Source organism: Prionailurus bengalensis, chromosome F2, assembly GCF_016509475.1.
Source record: "Prionailurus bengalensis isolate Pbe53 chromosome F2, Fcat_Pben_1.1_paternal_pri, whole genome shotgun sequence".
Lineage (NCBI taxonomy): Eukaryota > Metazoa > Chordata > Mammalia > Carnivora > Felidae > Prionailurus > Prionailurus bengalensis.
The window spans coordinates 49556953-49577876 of NC_057353.1; the positions used below are offsets into that span (position 1 = coordinate 49556953).

Genomic DNA, 20924 nt, shown 5'->3' on the forward strand with positions numbered 1-20924 from the left:
AGGAGTTTATGATTTCCGTAGATAAAAACAAGTCTGGAGATAAGTCAGCTCGAGGAGACCTACACTTTTTGTTGTTGTTTCCTGCCCTGCTACCCACAGTATGTAGCCCTCAAATTCATGGTTAAAAGAGATCTGCTGAGTTAAAGGAATAGGACCACATTCCATTCAAAAAGGAGGAAGGACAAAGTATGAAAGGTATATGCTAGCTGGCTTTATCTCTTTTCATTTGGAATAAATAGCTTTGTAGAAGCTGTATCTAGTCAACTTCTATCTGAATGTTGTTGACCTGAACTATGTCACATGACCATCCCTAGCCACAAAAGAGCCTGGCAAATAAATCTTTTGTAAGAAAGAAAAGAGATTTAGATATATTCACTAAGCAACCAGCTGTGTCTACCAGTCTGTTTTGCTTTTGGTCCTGGTTCAACCCTATGAACCCTAGAAAGGTGTAATTTCTTCCTGCTATCTTCTCAATCTACAGTTTAAGCAAAGTGTATTTTGAACCCTAAATCATGAAGTCCTGTGTTCAGTAGAATTGCTTTAACTTCACACGATTGTAGACTCAAATGGTAGATAGGATACCCTGCTTCCTCAGTCCTATGTTTCCTTCCATGTGGAGAGGGCTGCACTAGAATAATACTCCTGGCTTCCCTCAGCTCTCTGTTCCACTCTGCCCTTGGGGATAAGGAAGTCAGCATAAGTAGTGCTTTCTTTTTCTCTTTCTCTCAGAAAGAAGCTGCTTACAGATAGCAAACATACTCTTCTGTTCCTGCCTTTATTTTTACAGGGATAAGCATAAACCAGTGTTGTCTGTGCCTGGATAGGTGTTTTTGTATGATTCTGAGGCCTGGTATTAGGAAACCTGCTTTAAACTTTTTTCTTAATGTTTATTTATTTTTGAGACAGAGGGAGAGCGTGAGTGGGGGGAGGCAGAGAGGGAGACACAGAATCTGAGGCAGGCTCCAGGCTCTGAGCTGTCAGCACAGAGCCCTAGGCGGAGCTCGAACTCACAGACCTTGAGATCATGACTTGAGCCAAAGTCGGACGCTTAACCGACTGAGCTGCCCAGGTGCCCCATAGGAAACCTGCTTTTACATGGATCTAGGCCAGTTCTCCAAATTAAGTTTTACCAGTAATAGAGGTAATAATTCATGCTCTATCTCTTATATGCATTTCTTAAATAGCTTAGACATTGAGTGGGGGATAGTTTAAGGTGCATTACTTAAAAAAAGAAGCTTATTGCTGTTGCTTTGAAACATGTTGAGTGTGACTTGATCACTTTCTAGCCTTAAATAGAACAAGTCTAATGTCATAATTATCATATGAAATTTTATATGAAACATTCAGTCTTGTGATTTTTGATGTCCGAAGAGATTTCGGTCTCATTTAATGACTATTTTTAGTGTAAAATAAGAAATGTTGGTGGGAATACAAACTGGTGCAGCCATTCTGGAAAATAGTATGGAGGTTTCTCAAAAAATAGAACTACCCTATGATCCAGTAATTGCACTACCAGGTATTTACCCAGAGAATACAAAAATTCTAATTCAAAAGGATACATGCACCCTGATGTTTATAGCAGCAATATCTACAATAGCCAAGACAAATTATGGAAACAACCCAAGTGTCCATCGATTGGTGAATGGATAAAGAAGATGTGGCATACAGATATATACAGTGGAATATTAGTCAGCCGTAAAAAAGAATGAAATGTTGCCATTTGAAACAGCATGGATGGAGCTAGAGAATATTATGCTAAGCAAAATAAGTCATTCAGGGAAAGACAAATACCATGTTATTTCATTGATATGTCGAATTTAAGAAACAAAATAAACAAGCAAAGACAAAGAGAGAGAGAGAGAGAGAGAGAGAGAGAGAGAGAGAGAGAGGCATACCAAGAAACAGATTCTTAACTATAGGGAACAAACTGATGGTTACCAGAGGGGAGGTGGGTGGGGAAATGGGTTAAAAAAGTAACCGGGATTATGGAGTGCACTTGTGACGAACACTGGGTGTGACACGTTAAGTGTTGAATCACTATATTGTACACGTGGAACTGCTATTACACTGTATGTTAAACTAATTGGAATTTAGATAAAAACTTTAAAAAATAGGAAACACTTTAAAGAAATCATGTGACTGCAATATACATAGAGGTCCCAGCGTGCTTACTTTTCACAAAGGTAGAACCAATTTTCTTAGAAACAGAGTTCATTAGCATCATTGACAGCTAATGAGAAAGTAACACATAGACTTAGGAGTACGTATTGCAGATTCTTTGTCAGCCAAGAAGACTTCAGTTGCAAGTTATAGAAAATTCAAATGAGTCTGGCTTAAAAAAAAATAAAGGGGATTTATTATTTACCTGATTGAAAACTCCAGAGATGAATGTTACCGTGGGATTGATCCTGAATCTCATTTAACACGACTCAGGACCTAATTTCTTTCTTTCCATTTTTGTCACTTGGTGTCACTAAATTGACTTCGTTTTGGGAGGACTGCCCCAACTCTGAATTGATTTCAGTAGCTCTGAGGGTTCCATGAATCCTCAATCATAAAACAGGAATCTGTCTTAGCACTGTCAGACAGATGTTTTTAAGTCACTGTGATGGGACCAGCTTAGGTCATTGTGCAGTCATGAATAGGGATGGTACATGCAGGGACGATGCTCTGCTAATCATCGTGCACCCCTGGGCATGTGAGGCCAGTTCAATCCAAACCACAAAGCTGAGTACGGAGGAGACATTCCTTCCCTCCTGAGAAAGAAGAGAATCAGTGACAGTGACAACAACAGATATTCATTCGTTGTTTCCAGAGTACATTTCCTATTTTCTTCACTTATAAGACTTAAAGTAACTGAAAAATTCACCACTATTTTGCTTTTTACCTAATACATTTTTAGAGATTAGGCCCAAGTTAAAGGGTAAAGAAGTAATTTTACTGTGTGGTTTTATTTTCTATCAGTTACTTTAAAAATTGCTAAAGCAACTTTGCCATACAAGTGGTAAAATGCATCATTTATTTGGAGGCAGTTATATTTAAAAACATGTCCATGTTGCAGAGAAAATCCCAACTCCCGTGTCTGATCTGATGACTCATCACTCTCATGGTTTCAGACATGCCTCTTAAATAATATCCCCTTTCAATGTGGTGTTTAAAAGAGAATATCATATGTTAAATATCATGAAACCACACAAATGCACTTGTTAAAATTAACCATCCTTCTTTCACAAAGCTCAGCCCCACCAGTGGGCCTCATCACATCACGTCTCATGTTATTTAGGGTTGAACTCCGTTATACTTTTTCGGGGGTGGGGGAGTGACTAACTATAACACAACACTGGCACAGGAAATTTGTAGAGGAGTGTGGGAGACCAGATGGTAAGAGGCTAAGAGAGCTTTACTAAAGGGAGAATTAAAGAATTATTAAAAGGAGGATGTTTTATGTAATGCTCTATGGGGTACAGTGCTGTCTTTTTTAACTCCTCAGTACAGCTTCCTTAAAATTTCCATTATGCGTTAATACTTTTATGGTATAGATATATGGGATTGGGGCAGACTTTCTCAGACTGGGAATAGAGTGAAGACAGTGGTATCCTGAGATAGAATTGTATATTACTTTCAGCCACTTTTGAAGACAGTCTACTAAAGATTCGATTTTATAGTGTTTTACTGGTCTTAAAGGATGAAAGAATCAAGAGTATCTGTCTTCCAGAGAATACTACGTATGTAAACAGGGGGGCTGATTGAGGCATAATTTGAAGCAATGCAATATTGGTATAGATGGCTAAGGAGCACCAACAGATCATGCTGGCAGGCAGATGTTAGGTGCTGAATTCTCTGAGGAAGAACATTCTGTTAACTTGAAGATAAATCAGGTTTCTTTAATTGGTCTAATGGTCAGATCTGAAGTTGGAGAGCATGTAGAAATAATCTGTGCCCGTTCCTTTAGCTTTGTGTGAAGATACATTACATGTTATGTATTTATTGGCATATGAGCATACAGGAATTATATAGGAAAACTTCTGTGACCTCAAATACTGGTATAATGAAGTGCCCTACATTTAAATAAAATAGATTGTGTGTGTGTGTGTGTGTGTGTGTGTGTTAATTTTGTCATGGTAGTTGGCTCCAAACAGTACTGTACTGAGTTGGTTATCATCAATTCTCTTCCAAGAAAAATCCTGTTTAATAAGAGCTTTCTCTGTACCTGTCACTCTCTAAAATAATTTAATTGAGTTGTATTCTCATGCATATCGGTGGCAAGATTCTTTCTGTTCTCTATCAAGAAACAGCCTCTTTTTTAACTCCTTGCCTCTTCCTACTTATCTCAGCAATGCGGTTTTCTTCACATCTTTGAAAAAGTCACTTAAATTCTCAAATCACTCTTACAAATCAACAAAATTGGACAGAAAAAAAATCAGGGGCTGGGAGAATGAAGAGGTTGATATTCTCAAAACTCGCGCATTGAAGGCACATCTTTTATTTGTTCCCTTGGAAGTGGTATTTTGGGTAATTTGTGAGTTTAGTTTTTAAGGTAAAATACAAAAAAGAAAACAAACAGTGTAAGTTTTGGCTAATCCTTGTATGTTTCTATGGTAGATAGGCTGGTCGAATAGGACAGATGACATTTATTTTTGTTGTAGTGTAAAAATTACCTTGCTTATGTTGCTTTATTTATTTATTCAATAAATATTTATTATCTACTATGTGCCAGGTATTTGGGGATCACATGACCAAAACAGTGGTCCTTACCTACAACGTGTATATAACAGGAAACAAATAAAAAATACATTATAATTAGAAGGAGATAAGTGTTCTGAAAAAGATTAAAAACAATAAAGTAGGTTTAGGGGATCGGGAATGGGGGTAAAGGGTTGGAGACAGGTCGAAGTAATGGGTGGTCAGGATAGGCCCCTTGAGAAGGTGAGATATGAGGAATGAATAACGAAGGTCTCTACTGACGAGATGTTTAGAAAATGTCTGCTGATATCTGGAGGAGCAGTATTCCAGGCAGAGGGAGCTGCCAGAGCAATGGTCCTAAAGTGAGAAAATGCAGGGAAGAGGCGGTTGGATCCTGAGTGAGCCAGCAGGGGAGCGGTAGGGGAGGAGGCCAGAGAGGGACGGGCACCACATCCCCTAGGCCTGGTCAGCAAAATAGGGAGCTACCAACTGGTTTCAAGCATATTTGACTTGCTTTCTTGCTGCTGTGTTGACATTGAGGTGAAGGGGGACAACGTGGAAGCAGAGAGGCCAGTTAGGAAGTTTTTGCAGTATATCACATGAAAAATGGTGATGACTTCACCGGGCTTGTGCTAGAGGAGGTGGTGAGATGGTGAGAAGTGTTTAGGTTCGGGATGCATTCTGAAGGTAGGTCCTATAGAATTTCCTCATGGGTTGGATGAGCAACTAGAAGGAAAGAGTTACCATTAACTGAGATGGAATGCACTTTTTCTCTTTAAACCCATTTATCGATGTTTCCCGTATTTTAAAACACCGTATTATTCTTTTTCCCAATAAGGAAATGAACACTTAAGATGAGAATTAATTATATGCGTCTTTGGTTTGCAGATAAACAGTATCGATTTTTTAATTTGATATATATTTGTGGATGTGTTTGTTTCCTTTTATATGAAGAGGTTTTCTTCTCTGAATAACTGTGAGGAGAGAATGCAAAGGTATATTAAACCAATAACTGGAGTTCAGTAAAGTAACTGTGATATTGAAATCATAGAAAGATTTCAGGGGAGAATGGAGTAAAATAACTCTTTCTGGGGTCTTTCACTGATGATTACGGAGGGTAGTTGTTAGTTAAACGTGTTTATACTTTTTTTTCCCTTCTATTTCTCCTATCTTGCTCATGGTACTTCCTTGTATTGTTCTCATTGAATATTGTAGGGTTGTTTCTAAGGCTGTCATAAACTCAGAAAGAAGCCTTAAAGAAGTCCTTAAAGAAGGACTCCTCACCTTAAAGAAGAGAACTAAAATCACTACCGGTTGAAACTGTCTTCTGATATAGAATGGTTCCTAATCTTTGTGGCAGTTTGGGGAGGGATAGTGGGAGGAAGGGAGTGGCACAATGGGTTAGTAGAGGGCAACATCATTTCTGCACCATTTTCTAGAGATTTGAATATACAAGGTCTTCATCTTTCAAACGTAAGTTGAAAATATTATCATGAATGAAATAAAAATTATTTACTGGTATCTGATTCATAGACTCTTTTTGTTATTTTGTACTTCTGAAGAAGTCGATGGATACTACAATTATAAATAGTCTCATGAAATCCTTTTAAATCCCAAATTGGGTCTTCATAAATTTGAATGCATAGGAAGTACTTACCCAAAGAATTAAAATTTAAAAAAGTATAAAAGAAAAGAATTAAAAATGGGAGGGGCGCCTGGGTGTCTCAGTCTTTTAAGTGTCCAACTTCGGCTCAGGTCATGATCTCACAGTCCGTGAGTTTGAGCCCCGCGTCGGGCTCTGTGCTGACAGCTCATAGCCTGGAGCCTGCTTCAGATTCTGTGTCTCCCTCTCTCTCTGCCCCTCCCCTGCTCATGCTCTGTTTTTCCCTGTCTCAAAAATAAATAAAAACATTAAAAATAATTTTTTTAAATGGAGAAAATAGTCCTAAAAGGAAAATATGATTCCCGAAGTGTAGGGAGAAATAAACTGGAGACCTAGAAAGATTGATAGAGAGGAAACATATTAGGAACGATATGAATGAAGGTCTGTGGTGGACAACTGAATGGACAAGGAAACAAGGTTGATGGCGGAGGAGATGACTGGCAACAGAGAGTGTACGTTATAGCTGGGACAACACTGCTGAGAGGACTCACAGAGGTGGGCAAAGTGAATGGAAGGAAAAATAAAGGAGGAAGCTTTGCTATCATAATATCAACTGTAATACTGTGAAGTCTTCTGGACTTATCAGCTTGGAAGAATCACAGTATTCTGTGGAATCTTTTTTTTTTTTTCCACTTTAATACGAGCTATGGGGTCTAAATGGGTGACTTTTGTTATTGTTCACATTCCTATGAAAATGAGTGATCATGAATTTTTATCGCATTTGTTTCAATAATCTACAAATCTTTATTAGGAATCTCAGTGAATAAAAATTACTTTATCTGTCCCTGCCACCCCTCCACAACCTCGCCAAGATTTAGACTTAAATCTAGGAGAGAATCGTGTAGATGAATACTGCACAAATAGTTTGAATGGTGCTACCACATATTCCTAGACTCTCATTTAAACTTGAAATTCAGGAGACCAAAAACAGCACAGTAGTTTTGCATCTTTCCCCACTCTTCAAACACTGGCCTTTCCTCAGTTTTATATAAGTTTATGTGGAATCACTTACATATAACTCTCAGAAGTTATTAACATCTTGATGATTAGTTTCTGGTAGAAAGGAATCTGTGGTGTTATTGTCTTTACTTTTTTTTTTTTTTTTTTTTGAGTGACCGAATAGAGTCATTGAGAGAGTAAGTGATAAAGGGAGCAAAACTTGACTTAAACTCAGTGTCTGATGAACTTCTTAGTTCATGGAACCCATTATTTTTTATTAAACTCACTGACTGCTATTCCCTTTCCCATTATACCTCTGGGGAAGCATTCTCTTTTTACTGAAGATTAAGAAACTTATTGAATAATCAAAAAGAAATTATCAAATAGGCTTGTTAAACCATCAATGACTTTTATTGTCACCATACATCTTATAAGTGACAGCAGCACAGGGGGGACATCAATAACAAACACAATGATATCTCTTATTTTAGAAATACTGTAATTCATGTAGGAGAACGTGGTTTACAGATTTCTCAATCTGTCCATTTTAAGTCTAGTCCCCACAAATGCCATGCATGTAGGATGCATTTGGTATTCAGTATTGTGAGGCACTAATCAGCTAAGTACCGTAATCCTCCTTACAGGGTACATTCTTACTTGACCTGGAGCTATATACAGCCACATAGTAACAGCATTACAGAGTAACCTTTTTCTTAACAGGCTCATCACTACAGGATTCTATGACTCCATCCATGAATGAGTGCTGTTTTGTGTGTAAATTTTTAGTGATTCAGTTTTGGAAAAAAAAAATGATTGTAAGCACCTAGAGGTTTTCAAATCATCTGATTAAGGATGGATCCTATGATTTTGCTAGAGCTAGAGAAGGATTAAATGAAAGCACTGCCTGGCACAGTGTTGATGTATTTTTGTCAACAATGATGCTTCATGCTGGACAGATGTGCATTGGTTGAACACAAGGTAAAACTATAAAAATGTGTTAAATGTTGTGATGTGTTCAAAAAGTTTGGTCTTTTTTGTGTGTTTTTTTGATGAATATGAATTGTTTGATTTGTTAAAAGTTTTTTGTAGAAATTCTAGGAATAGAATCTATATATTTCATATTTTACAGGATCCTGTATTTCTGTTAATTCCTTGATTTAATGTGTCTTAATGGTTTCAAATTTCCAAATTTGATTACAATGTTATGTTTAAACTCTATGGTTAGAATTGTGTAGAATTAAAATAAATCATTTAAATTTATTTAGCAATAACCATGCTTTATAAAGCTTTTATAAAGCTGGAGGGTTTTTTTCAGGCTATTGATTCTTCAAATATCATTTCTCTTCTTTTACTTATAAATGACAGTAGTTTAATGATCTCTACTAATAAAGGTTATGAGTAAGAGACTTTCCTATAGGTAGTACTTAATTGAATAGCATAAAATTTGAATTTGAAGAAATTAACAGTCTTCAAATTCTTTACTTTCAATATCATGATTCTTAAAAATTGTATAGGTGTTAAGAATTAAAAACAAATAAATATTAAAGCTTAAGTTTCCATGTAAGCTTTCACTGTCTTTATAAATGTTTTCAAATATTTTATACCAGATTATATTTTCAGAGCCTGAATGATTTTTTTTTTGTAGTATATGTAGTTGGTATCATAGGTAGTATAATAACACAAACTACATAGCATGGTTAAAGTTGTAAATATGGTAGAAACATGATGAATTGTTACACAGTATGTAAGTTGAGACTGCCTTTGGGAAATTGTTGAAAATGACTTTAATTGGGAAAGAATCTTTATTTGGAGTTTTTCTACCAGTCAATCTGAGTTTTAGACACAGAGCTTTAAAGAGACTATTTGGTAATTTCTTGCTCTAATCAGAGTAACATTTATTATAGAGGATATAGTGAATATATAGCTAGAATATTTAGAAATAGATTGAATAGTCCATATGACAAAATAATTACAAGCAATGAACAGAAATGCTACCCTATAATATGGTGAGAGAGAAAATAATTGTAATAACCTAGATTTCAATAAAGAGGTAAGATGAACAGATATGAGGCACATATAAAGTGAATATAAATATATATATACTGATATTGTTATATCAGAAATAGGGATTGATTGAAGCATAGAGGTAAAAAGTAAGGCACCATATGATGTCACAAATACATTTTATTCTAAAGAAAGGCATAATTTTGGGTCCTGCCTCTTAATATCTCAGCGTCTTGGAAGGATTAAGTGACATATAACATCTTGGATGAATTGTCCCATTCTTCTGAATTATAATTTGTGCGTGAAATAGTGTTAAATCCTTTATGATTGTTTAGAGAATTGTATAATTTATCATTATATTCTTTTACCTATTAGATGTTTTCCACCTAATAAAAATAAATGCTAAGACTTGCTTATAAAGGGCAGTAGGGAAGATGGAGATTAGTGATATAGTACTTGAATTTTCATAGGTTTTCTTCAGTTCCCGAAAAAAATATATGGCGTCTAAGAAAACACAGCAGTTTTAATTTAAAGGAGAGTAAAAATGAAGTAATTCATGATCTAGTTGGTAAAATTATTTGACAGAATATTTTAATATTTTGGACTAAGTGATAGCAGATTCTTCATTGACAAGAGTAGTCGTAGAATAAAACTTGCCTCGCTCCCAGCATAGCTTTAATATACTATAAGTACTATACCTTAAAATGCATCTTTAAAAACTTAATTTCATGTTAAGTAACAGTGACAATAGTTATCCCAATTTCAGAAATCATGAGCACTGTTCTATTTTTACTTAAATCCAGTACAAATCAGCATCTACAGGATGATTCAGATGCTTCAGGCAAATTTCATAATCTCTAGAACAATGTGATTGCTGGATTTAATGTTGAATTCAATTTTTCTAAGGTATGATTTAGCACTTAGATGACTTTCTAAGTGCTAATTAATAATAGGCTTTCTTTTGGAACTGAATTCTATGATAAATATTATTTACCAATAAAATAGAATATATTTTTTCTATTGTAAAGGCTCACTATAGTCACTTTATTTGTACTCTACTTACTTTCAAAAATTTATGTTCATTCCTCAGGGAATGACATGTTTTCTTCGCTCTCCCTCTGTCCCATAACACCAAGTGTGATGCTAAATGTATTACTAGCATCCCCTAATTTACAAAGAGGTTTTGTTTTAAATGTTTAATTGTAAAGTGATTGACACTCAGAGTACATTTGCCAAAGAAATCATTTTATAAACGATTGTTGGATTTTGAAGCTCAACAACAAAAGCCAAAGTAACATACAACATGCACTACTAAGAAAAGCAGTTCCTTCCTTTCCCTGATAGTGTTATCACTGCCAAGACAGCAGTAGGGGAAAGAGAATAACTAGACTATTTTAGCAAATTGGTGGGTTTGGGTATAGAAGGAAAGAGCATATCATGAAAAGTAGAGATCATCTAAGGGAGAATTAACCAGTTCTTTAATTCAACAGATATTTATTGAGCATCTGTTATGTGCCAGCGTCCATAGACCCAGTTGCTGTTCCTAATGAACCTTCTTGCTTTAGAGTATAATATACATTCCTGGATAGAAATGGGTAAGATTACTTAGGGAAGAAGTATAGTAAGGAGGAGGAAGGCCACTGTTAGGTTGAATTGCCTTCAAAATATCCAATTTCTCTGTTAGCATTTTCTGATTTATTTATTTATTTATTTATTTATTTACTTATTTATTTATTTTTTACTTTCTTTTATGGCCTTAGGTCCCACATTTTAGAGATTAATTTGTATTAACAATCTTAAGGCATGTAAGTTTTTTTAAATAATATTATAAAGCCAATACCCCTTCATTCTGATTTAATCTGGTCATTTTTCTTTTGACTCCCAACTGGGATCAAGTATAATGTGGAATTGGAATTTTCTTAGTTTGAGAGCATGAAATCTTTTGAAAAGGAGGGGTACAGGAGGAGGCTTGATGGGCTGATTTTAGATGGATTCTAGAGATGAACTACCTGGAAAATCGGTGATTTATATCAAACAATCAAGAATTTGGTATTTTATATTTTATAACACAGTTTTCAGTAAACAACAACAACAAAAACCAAAGTGATAGTAACTGAATGAGAACACCCAAAACATTTCCAGTGAAGTTGTATATTTTATATGAATGGGCTGCACTCAGTGTACCTACATTACTGAGGTCTTGGTTCAAATGTACCTTTTCAGGAAGACATTTCTTACCAAAAGTAGCTTCCTTCAGATACATTTCATAAATTTGCCCTGTTTCAATTTTCTTTCATAGTGTTTACCACTGTATAGAATTGCCTTTATTTGTTTAGTGCCTAATTTATTTGCTGATTGTCTTGCCTACCAGAAAGAAAGCTTATTTAGGGCAGGGGCTTGATGTGTCTCTTCTCTAATGTAGTTCCAGCAACTAGAATCATAGCTGGCACATATTAAGCCCTAAATTTAAGTATTTGTTCAGCGAATGAATTAATAGTGGAACTACAACGGTATGATAGACACAGTCCTTCCTGGTTCAAAATTTAAAGTCCAGTGGACAATACAGAACACTAATTAGGTAATTGTAAATAGAATGGGGAATAGAAGTGTGCTGGGGAAATACAAAGGCACAAAGGTGAGCTCTAAGTGATGATCTGATCTTACTGGTCTATGGTACTGAGGTAATACTGCTTTCAAAATTTATATACTTATAGCTAGCTATAAAATTTCCTTTTCAATCCACACTGGATTTTAGGGAAATTAGAATTTATTTAAACAATGAGGGGATGGTCAAAGTGGGCGAGAGGGAGTGGGAGATACGTGCTTCTAGTTACAGAATGAAAAAGTCACAGGGATAAAAAGCACAGCGTAGGGAATGGAGTCAATGATATTGTAATAGCGTTGTATGGTAACAGATGATAGCCACGCTTGTGGTGAGCACGGCGTAACAAATAGAGAAGTTGAATCACCACGTTGTATGCCTAAAACTTACGTAACATTGTGTGTCAACGATACTCAAATAAAAAAGTTTCAAAAATAAATGAAGTTAAAGAGATCGTTTTCTTATGTTTCTTACCTGAGAAACATTAGAATCTGACTCTTGAAACAGTATAATCTCTTGATATTATATTTGGTTTATGAATAATCTGTCTTTTTAGAGACAAATATATTTATTGACTGAGGTTGGAAAAAAATAACACCCCAAAATGTATTTGAATTTCTGACATAAAGTATGCATCTAATGGAGGTTAGATGGTCAGTTTAGAGGAACTGATTTAATTGCTTATTCTTTAGAGTTCTCTAGAGAAATTCTCTTTTATTTCAGTTAGTTTTTTTTTTTTTTAATTTTTTTTTCAACGTTTATTTATTTTGGGGACAGAGAGAGACGGAGCATGAACGGGGGAGGGGCAGAGAGAGAGGGAGACACAGAACCGGAAACAGGCTCCAGGCTCGGAGCCATCAGCCCAGAGCCCGACGCGGGGCTCGAACTCCCGGACCGAGAGATCGTGACCTGGCTGAAGTCGGACGCCCAACCGACTGCGCCACCCAGGCGCCCCTCAGTTAGTTTTTTTTTAATAGAGTGAGTAGATATAAGTGGCCAGTTAAAGAGATGTGAATATGTTGAAAATTGGCACAGTTAATTTTGACATTTTGACAGAAGTGTCATTATTTTTTTGCTATCCCTAAAGCTTTCATTTAGGCATATTAACTTGATGAAGTTATGGTGTCAGTATTATAAGATCATAGTCCCTAAGAAATGGAAGAGTTTTAGAATCATGCGCCTTCTCAAAATCAAGGATCCTCTCTTATCATTTCTTTATTCCTAATCTCTATTATAGTGTGTGGCATTTAGTCCTTACCTAATACATATTTGTTAAAATAATATATGAATTAATGTGTATAGTCTAAAATATAGACTTCCAAAGGTTAAATGGCCATATAGGTTCAAATCACTGGTTAATAACAAAAACAGAACCAAGAAACTCAGATCCCTTAATTCTGTTCTTTTTATGACACATTGCCACCATGCTAATTTATTTTTTTTCTTTCGTTGTATGTATAAAAAAATGACAAAAAAGTAAAAGGAATTATGTATAATGGGCACACATATATAGGATATTAGGTAGGTTTATGCTCTATTTTGAGTGCTCTGTTTTGATTATGTATTTTATTTTTTAATGTACTTTTTTAATGTTTATATTTGAGACAGAGAGGGCGAGCAGGGGAGGGACAGAGAGAGGAGACACAGAATCCAAATTAGGCTCCGGGCTCTGAGATGTCAGCACAGAGCCGGACGAGGGGCTCAAACTCATGGAGCCCCGTGAGATCGTGACCTGAGCTGAAGTCGGCCGCTCAACTGACTGAGCCACCCAAGCACCCCTGATTGTATATTTTAAACCATAGGAGTCTATGGTTTTATGTAGCAAAACCAAAAAGATTCAAGTCGTAAATGTTTTATATGTAAGTGTACATTTACATATCAATGTAAAAAAAAATCACGTCCACTTGCCTAATCATAAAACATTTAGGAAAACAGACCAGTTCGTTCATTTTTTGTAATACTTTGTCCTTTGTGGTTCTGGGGAGAGTTTACCCTGGCTATACCTTTGTGTGACATTGAAAGGTGGAAGAGTTACAGAAGCTGTTATTGTCCAGCAGCAGTTGTTGGCAGGCACACGGGCAGATGTGAAAGTCTCCGTGGCTCCTGGCAAGCTCCTGTTAATTGACCACCCTCATGCTGTAGGCAGCTGAAATAATTGGTGGCAAACTCCCCAAAGACTCTTGAGATTAACAGCAGCTTCCTAATGAACATTTTGAGAACCCTTGTCTTTTGTTCTTCAGGCTAAGAACAGCAGCATTAACTTCTCTGGCCTTCACTCCTTTGCTGGTTCCGTTGTGTGGCTTTTGATTGTGTATTAAAGCCCTCACTGTATTAAAGCCTGGAAAACCTAGAGTGACTCCTGTTTTTACTAACCAATCTTAATTGGTACATTGGCAGGCTGCATTTCAGATACGGGGGAAAGAGATTCGACGACACAGAAACTGTAGAGGAGCAGGAGGCTGTTCCTGGGTTGGGTTATTCCACCTGGATCCTTTCTCTGCTCTTGCTTTTAGGCCAAAAAATACATATGTATATACTACACACACACACACACACACACACACACACACACACACATCGTGTAAGAAATTCACAACTGAGCTATCCAGTGTTGGTCATCTTTAACTTCAACTGACCCTGCTTTTTTATCGTCTCCCGTTCATATGTCCTGGCAAAAGTCTCTGTAATAGTAATTCTTAACTTCTGTCATCTCCACGCTGCTTTTCGTGGCTAGTGGTTGACATTTAGCTGGGTTTGTACCAGGGAAGAGGACAGTGTGAATATCTTGTTGACAAAGAATATTCTGTATGATTACAGGGTCCACTATGTTGTACTAGTGTTAGAGGGGCAGGTTGAGAACTTAATATACGGTCTGTTCTTCTGAGGCTCTGAGGAAGTATGAGGGGTCAGATGGGATGACAAAGAGAGGTGTCACTGAGCTGGCCTTAATCTCAGTGAAGATGGAATAAAAATAGCAGTTCTCTGACTTCTCCAGAGATTTTTTTTTCTTTCTGTGATGAGTAAGTCATTATTTTCAGTATGTTTTTTAATTGTGTATCTCAAGTTAGAACAGTAAAGAAAAGTTGGAGATATAATGCTAAGATAAAGATTGAGCTGAACCAGTACTAGGAGTGATATAAGTAGCTGATGAATGAAAAATGATTTTTAAGAGCCAGCATTTAGTTTTAGCCAGAAAGTATTCAGCTCTTGAGCCAAATCAGTTTGACTTCATTATATTTTCAAGTGACTTCATATTGAGGTGTCAAGAATAGAGAGAATGTCAGGTGGAATTTTTCAGAGCCTCTGAAGAGCAGTTGGGGGATGGTCGAAGTGCATTGAGCAAAGCAAAGAAATCACAGTAAAGTCCATTTTGCAGAAGCAGAGTATGGTGCTGTCTTATTTCAGGGCATTTAAGTATATTCCATATGTAGTGTGCAGGCATTGAAGAACCATATCAAAAGTACCTTTAAAATTTCCTATTTGAACTGAATAAAATGAATATTAGTAAAACTTTTATTATGGCATGACTGTAAAAAGCTTTTTTTTTTTTTAAGTGGAAGAACTATCTGAATATAATTCGTCAACCTGCCAGTGAATCAGTAAAATGTTGAATTGTTTAGACGTTGCTCTTCTCATCAGTCTTTTTCTTTGGTTACTTAGGACACGAAGTCCCTCAGTATCCAGAGATCAGAATAGAAGATACGACCAAAGAGAAGAAAGAGAAGAATATTCACAATATGCTACTTCAGATAACGCCATGCCTAGATCTCCATCAGATTATGCTGATAGGAGGTCTCAGCGTGAACCTCAGTTTTACGAAGAGTCTGACCATATAAATTACAGGGACTCCAACAGGAGAAGTCATAGGCATTCCAAAGAATATATCGTAGATGATGAGGATGTGGAGAGCAGAGATGAATATGAAAGGCAAAGGAGAGAGGAGGAGTACCAGGCGCGCTATCGAAGCGATCCGAATTTGGCCCGGTATCCAGTAAAGCCACAGCCCTACGAAGAACAAATGCGTATTCATGCTGAAGTGTCCCGAGCGAGGCATGAGAGAAGGCATAGTGATGTCTCTTTGGCAAATGCTGAACTGGAAGATTCTAGGATTTCTATGCTGAGGATGGAAAGACCATCAAGGCAGAGATCTGTATCTGAACGTAGAGCTGCCATGGAAAATCAGCGATCTTACTCAATGGAAAGAACTCGAGAGGCTCAGGGACCAAGTTCTTATCCACAAAGGACCACAAACCATAGTCCTCCCACCCCGCGGAGGAGTCCAATACCCATTGATAGACCAGACATGAGACGTACTGACTCACTACGGAAACAGCACCACTTAGATCCTAGCTCTGCTGTGAGGAAAACAAAACGGGAAAAGATGGAAACAATGTTAAGGAACGATTCTCTCAGTTCAGACCAGTCGGAGTCCGTGAGACCTCCACCACCAAAGCCTCATAAATCAAAGAAAGGAGGTAAAATGCGCCAGGTTTCATTGAGCAGTTCAGAGGAGGAATTAGCTTCCACGCCTGAATACACCAGTTGTGATGATGTGGAGATTGAAAGTGAGAGTGTAAGTGAGAAAGGTAAGCCCTGGATTCCAATCACACTTGAGCTGTAGTTGATTCCATGAGGGCTTCTTTTTAGGCTGTGTTGGTGATTGACATTTAATAGATATTACTACCTTCGGAAGTTTCTTAATGGTGCTGGCCATGTGAAGAAAAAATTCACATAAAAATTTTAAGAAGTGGATATCTTCTGTTATTCTTGTGGAAGAAAAGTCTATTGATTTTTTTTTTTAATCTATTTTGCTTTGTTTCTGAAAATTTTCTTGCATCGCTTGATGCTGTATTAAAAAATACCTATTACCTATAGTTGTAAATTAGCATTTTGTATGTGTTTCTTTTGGCAAGAAACAATATGTATTTACTCTAGAATAGCTGAAAAATTCCTCGAAGTGTAATGAATGAAATACAAACTATCCATAATCTTTTCTCCCAAATATAACCATTAACATTTTGTTGCATTTCTTCCGTTTTCCTATGCATTATATTTTACATGTTTATATATATAATTTTGTTCTGATTTTTTCAACTGATATCATATCATTAGCTTTTTTCCAAAGCCATTAGATGTTCTTCATAAATATGTTTTAAATGGCTGCACTAATAGTCTATTATATAGATGTGTACCACAAACTATTCCTTTATTGGGAGGCATTGCATTTGCTTCCAATTGCTAGCACAAATGATATTATAATGGTTATCTTTATATAAGAACTTTTGTCTAATACCTGAGAATTTCACAAATACATACTCATGCTTTGATTCTTACAAACTTTTGGTTCAGAATACCAACTTGCTTTCCAGAAAGGTTATAATGCTCCATACTCCTGTCAGATGTGCTGAAGTTTTGTCTCAAGATACCAAATCTTTGCAGTTGCACAGGGTACAAAATGCTCTCTGTCATTTTCATTTGAATTTGGTTGTGCAGTTGAATGTTTTATATGTTTGTTGGTGTTTGATTATCTTCTATGAATTGTCTGTTCATTCCTTTTATTTCTCCTGCCCCTGTTCCTATTGGGTATTAATTAGTTTTTCTCTTAACTGATTTATAAGAGCTTTTTATATGGTTAGGATTTTTACCCATTTAACTGTCATCTGTTTGAAATGTATTTCCCATTTTGATGTTTCTCTACTAGTTTTCTGTGGCCATTTGGAAATATTGAATTTAATATAGCTGTTTTTGCATCTATGGTACTTTTTCCGAAATATTGAATTTAATATAGCTGTTTTTGCATCTATGGTACTTTTTTCCCATTTCTTTTATCTGTAGAATCTCTTTACTCATCCCCAAATCAGTTAAATATTTAGCTGTGTATTTTCTCATGTTTTTATTATTTACTTTTTTAAACTTTAACTTTTTCATCTTTTTGTAACTTATTTTGGTATATGCCAAAATCTACCAGATAGGTGAGTATCTAACATGAATCCCCTATATCACCCACCCTCTTGCACGACACACACACAGTTTTCTGGCACCTCTGATGAATAATCGACTTCTTCATGAGAATCAACAGGAATCAATAAATTCAAGAAGGCAGCTAGATATGGAATTAATATGGCATTATTTTGTACTGCACCAAAAATAATTAGTTAGGAAAATGAATGAAAAGCAGTTCCCATTCTGCCCAAAAGACAGAAGATGTGATTTTAAAAATAACCAGTAATAAATTTAAAAAATAACTAATAAGAAAGCTATAAAACTTACTGACTAACATAAAAGAAGATAGTCATTGAGTGAGTAGGTATTCATTTCATGTTCCTAATTGGGAAGGCTAAATATTATAAAGATGCATGTTTTTTCTAAACAGTGTCTTGGGGTTAATGATATTTTAGGCATAATCCCAATTGGTTCCTGTATTTTATTTTTAAAAGTGAATCTGGAGGGAGGGTGTGCGGGAGAAAAATGTTAACTCTTTTTTTTTTTTCCCCTCTGTGCGTTGTAGGCTCACTGGGGACTAGAGATGGTAAATTAGACCGACAAAAGACAGATTAAGAGAGAAACACGTTTATTATGTGGATTGTGCATACCTGTGGGAGCTTCCAGCTACTTGAAACTTAAAGGGGGTGGTTAGAACTTGGGTTTCTATAGTATCTTAACGAAAGAACAGTAAATTTTTAGAGAAATGAAAAGACTAAGGAAAGGGACTTTGAGTTTCTAGGTAGCAAATCACAGGAAGATAAACGTATGAGTGAACTAATAGAAGATAAGGGTTACCTAGTAAAGTTTGTTACACAGACTTCTCTGGAGCCATCTTTTGCCTGGTAGAATAATTAACTTCTGTCCTTCCTTATAGAGAGGGCAGAGGGGACACATTTACAGATATATATCATACCTATTTTAGGCTAATAGGGGGAGTGCAAGGAGCTTTTCTTGTATCTGCTTCTTAGTTGCCTTCTGCTCAAAATAATCCTTATGCCAAAGTGGCATATTAAAACAAATAAGTGATAAAAACATAGAAAGTAGCACAAACCAAAGGGGAAGGGGTAAATTATTCAACAAATGGGCTTGGACAAAATGTAAATACAGTGAGGAAAAAAAGTTAGACGCTCATTTCATACAAGTTGCATGGAAATTATAAATAATAAGAAAATTGTGTTTATTAAAATAGATCTATAAGAAGAAACTATAGATCTTAATTTTATCATAGAGCATATAGAAAGTTTATTTCCCACAAGCTGTAATACTTCCTTAAGTATAATCAGTAGTCTTTAGTTTGGTTGTTTTCCATGTTTGTCTGAGTATATCATAATATTAAGAGGTAAGAAGGGGCGCCTGGGTGGCGCAGTCGGTTAAGCGTCCGACTTCAGCCAGGTCACGATCTCGCGGTCCGTGAGTTCGAGCCCCGCGTCGGGCTCTGGGCTGATGGCTCAGAGCCTGGAGCCTGTTTCCGATTCTGTGTCTCCCTCTCTCTCTGCCCCTCCCTCGTTCATGCTCTGTCTCTCTCTGTCCCAATAATAAATAAACGTTGAGAAAAAAAAAAAAAAAGAGGTAAGAGAAAGCTTGGTTATCTTTAATGGATTAGTTTAGATTCTGTTACGTACTTCTATTATTCTTTGCTAAAGTAATGTCTTCAGTTTTACTACTTAAAGATATAAGAAATAAACACATAAAAATCTCACACAAATAAAAAGCTATATGAGTTGAATGAAAATTTTATGTTATGCTATTTAGTAGAACTAAAACATTTATCAAATACAGAAAGAAACGAAATGTCATTCACATCTGTATCCTCCCTTACTTGAACTCCTAGTAGACACCTAGACATGGTTCTCCTTCTCATCTGCCTAATAATCTGCTTTACAGGGTATGGTTTCTCCCAACATGTATTTCCAGTAAACAATCATAATTCAGCTTTGGAGGAAGAAATTTAAATAAAATAACACTTTCCTGTTGGATATTACTCCCAGTAATAGTATTCAGGGAGGTGAAGTTATAGCTGTTGAGAGACTGGGACAGAGATTAAACTTTGTCATGACTTTTCATCATGAGAGAGGCATTTTTGGTTGCTTGTGGAAAAAGTTTCAGTCTGATTTTGGAATACGCTACTTATAAAGATATGTAACATTATGATTCATAGCCATCATTGGTAGTTAACTAATGCTTGAAAATTCTTCCTAATAATTAAAAAGGTTTCATTAGGGGCGCCTGGGTGGCACAGTCGGTTAAGCGTCCGACTTCAGCCAGGTCACGATCTCACGGTCCGTGAGTTCGAGCCCCGCGTCAGGCTCTGGGCTGATGGCTCGGAGCCTGGAGCCTGTTTCCGATTCTGTGTCTCCCTCTCTCTCTGCCCCTCCCCCGTTCATGCTCTGTCTCTCTCTGTCCCAAAAATAAATTAAAAAAAAAAGTTGAAAAAAAAATTTTTTTTAAATAAAAAAAAAATAAAAAGGTTTCATTAGCAGCATTCCCCCCCCCCCCCATATGCTTATATGTGGACACATCATTTTGATGAGGATCAACCAACTTTTAAAAGATAGTTATTTCCTTGCTTTATTATCGCTAGACTAAATGACCCCAAAGAATGTGTTTAACAACTGAGACATCTTTCTCATTGTCTTTACATTTCTGTTTCTTTTCATTCTTGTGCACAACCTTTCAAAAATGTGGAAAGCAAATTTGGATCACATAATACAAAGTATTAACCAGAATTGTATAGACAGCACCAGGCAGCATTCTTATTGCAGAAGGATTCTTTGCAGGCCCTTGTATGTCATATTACAGCATCTACAAAACAGCAGGGTCTTTCCTGAGTTTTAAATAATAAAATTCTGTAATTCACAAGAAGCTTATAGTTTAATTTTTTTCCCCCTCTGCTGTCCTGTTGGCTAGCCACCTTCTTCTCCTCCTCCTCCTCTTCCTCCTCCTTCTTTTTTTTCCCTAACTTCACTTTTATTGGTGTTTTGGTGGCTTTGGCTCTTGTCTTATTCATTTGTCATTTGTCTCTTTGGATAGATCTTACTATTCTAAATA

General features: G+C 36.3%; 1 protein-coding gene across 50 annotated transcripts in view; it reads left to right on the plus strand.

Annotated features, from left to right (window-relative positions):
• Positions 1-20924, plus strand: part of RIMS2 (regulating synaptic membrane exocytosis 2) — a 604627-nt gene that overhangs the window by 264374 nt on the left and 319329 nt on the right. For 49 of the 50 annotated variants that reach the window (XM_043601572.1, XM_043601575.1, XM_043601571.1 and 46 more), the window contains one exon: positions 15552-16477. In XM_043601572.1, the coding sequence (XP_043457507.1) occupies positions 15552-16477 (926 nt within the window). Of the gene's footprint in view, positions 1-7985; positions 8264-15551; positions 16478-20924 lie in introns of those variants that run through there. The other variant, XM_043601550.1, reaches the window with a different exon arrangement.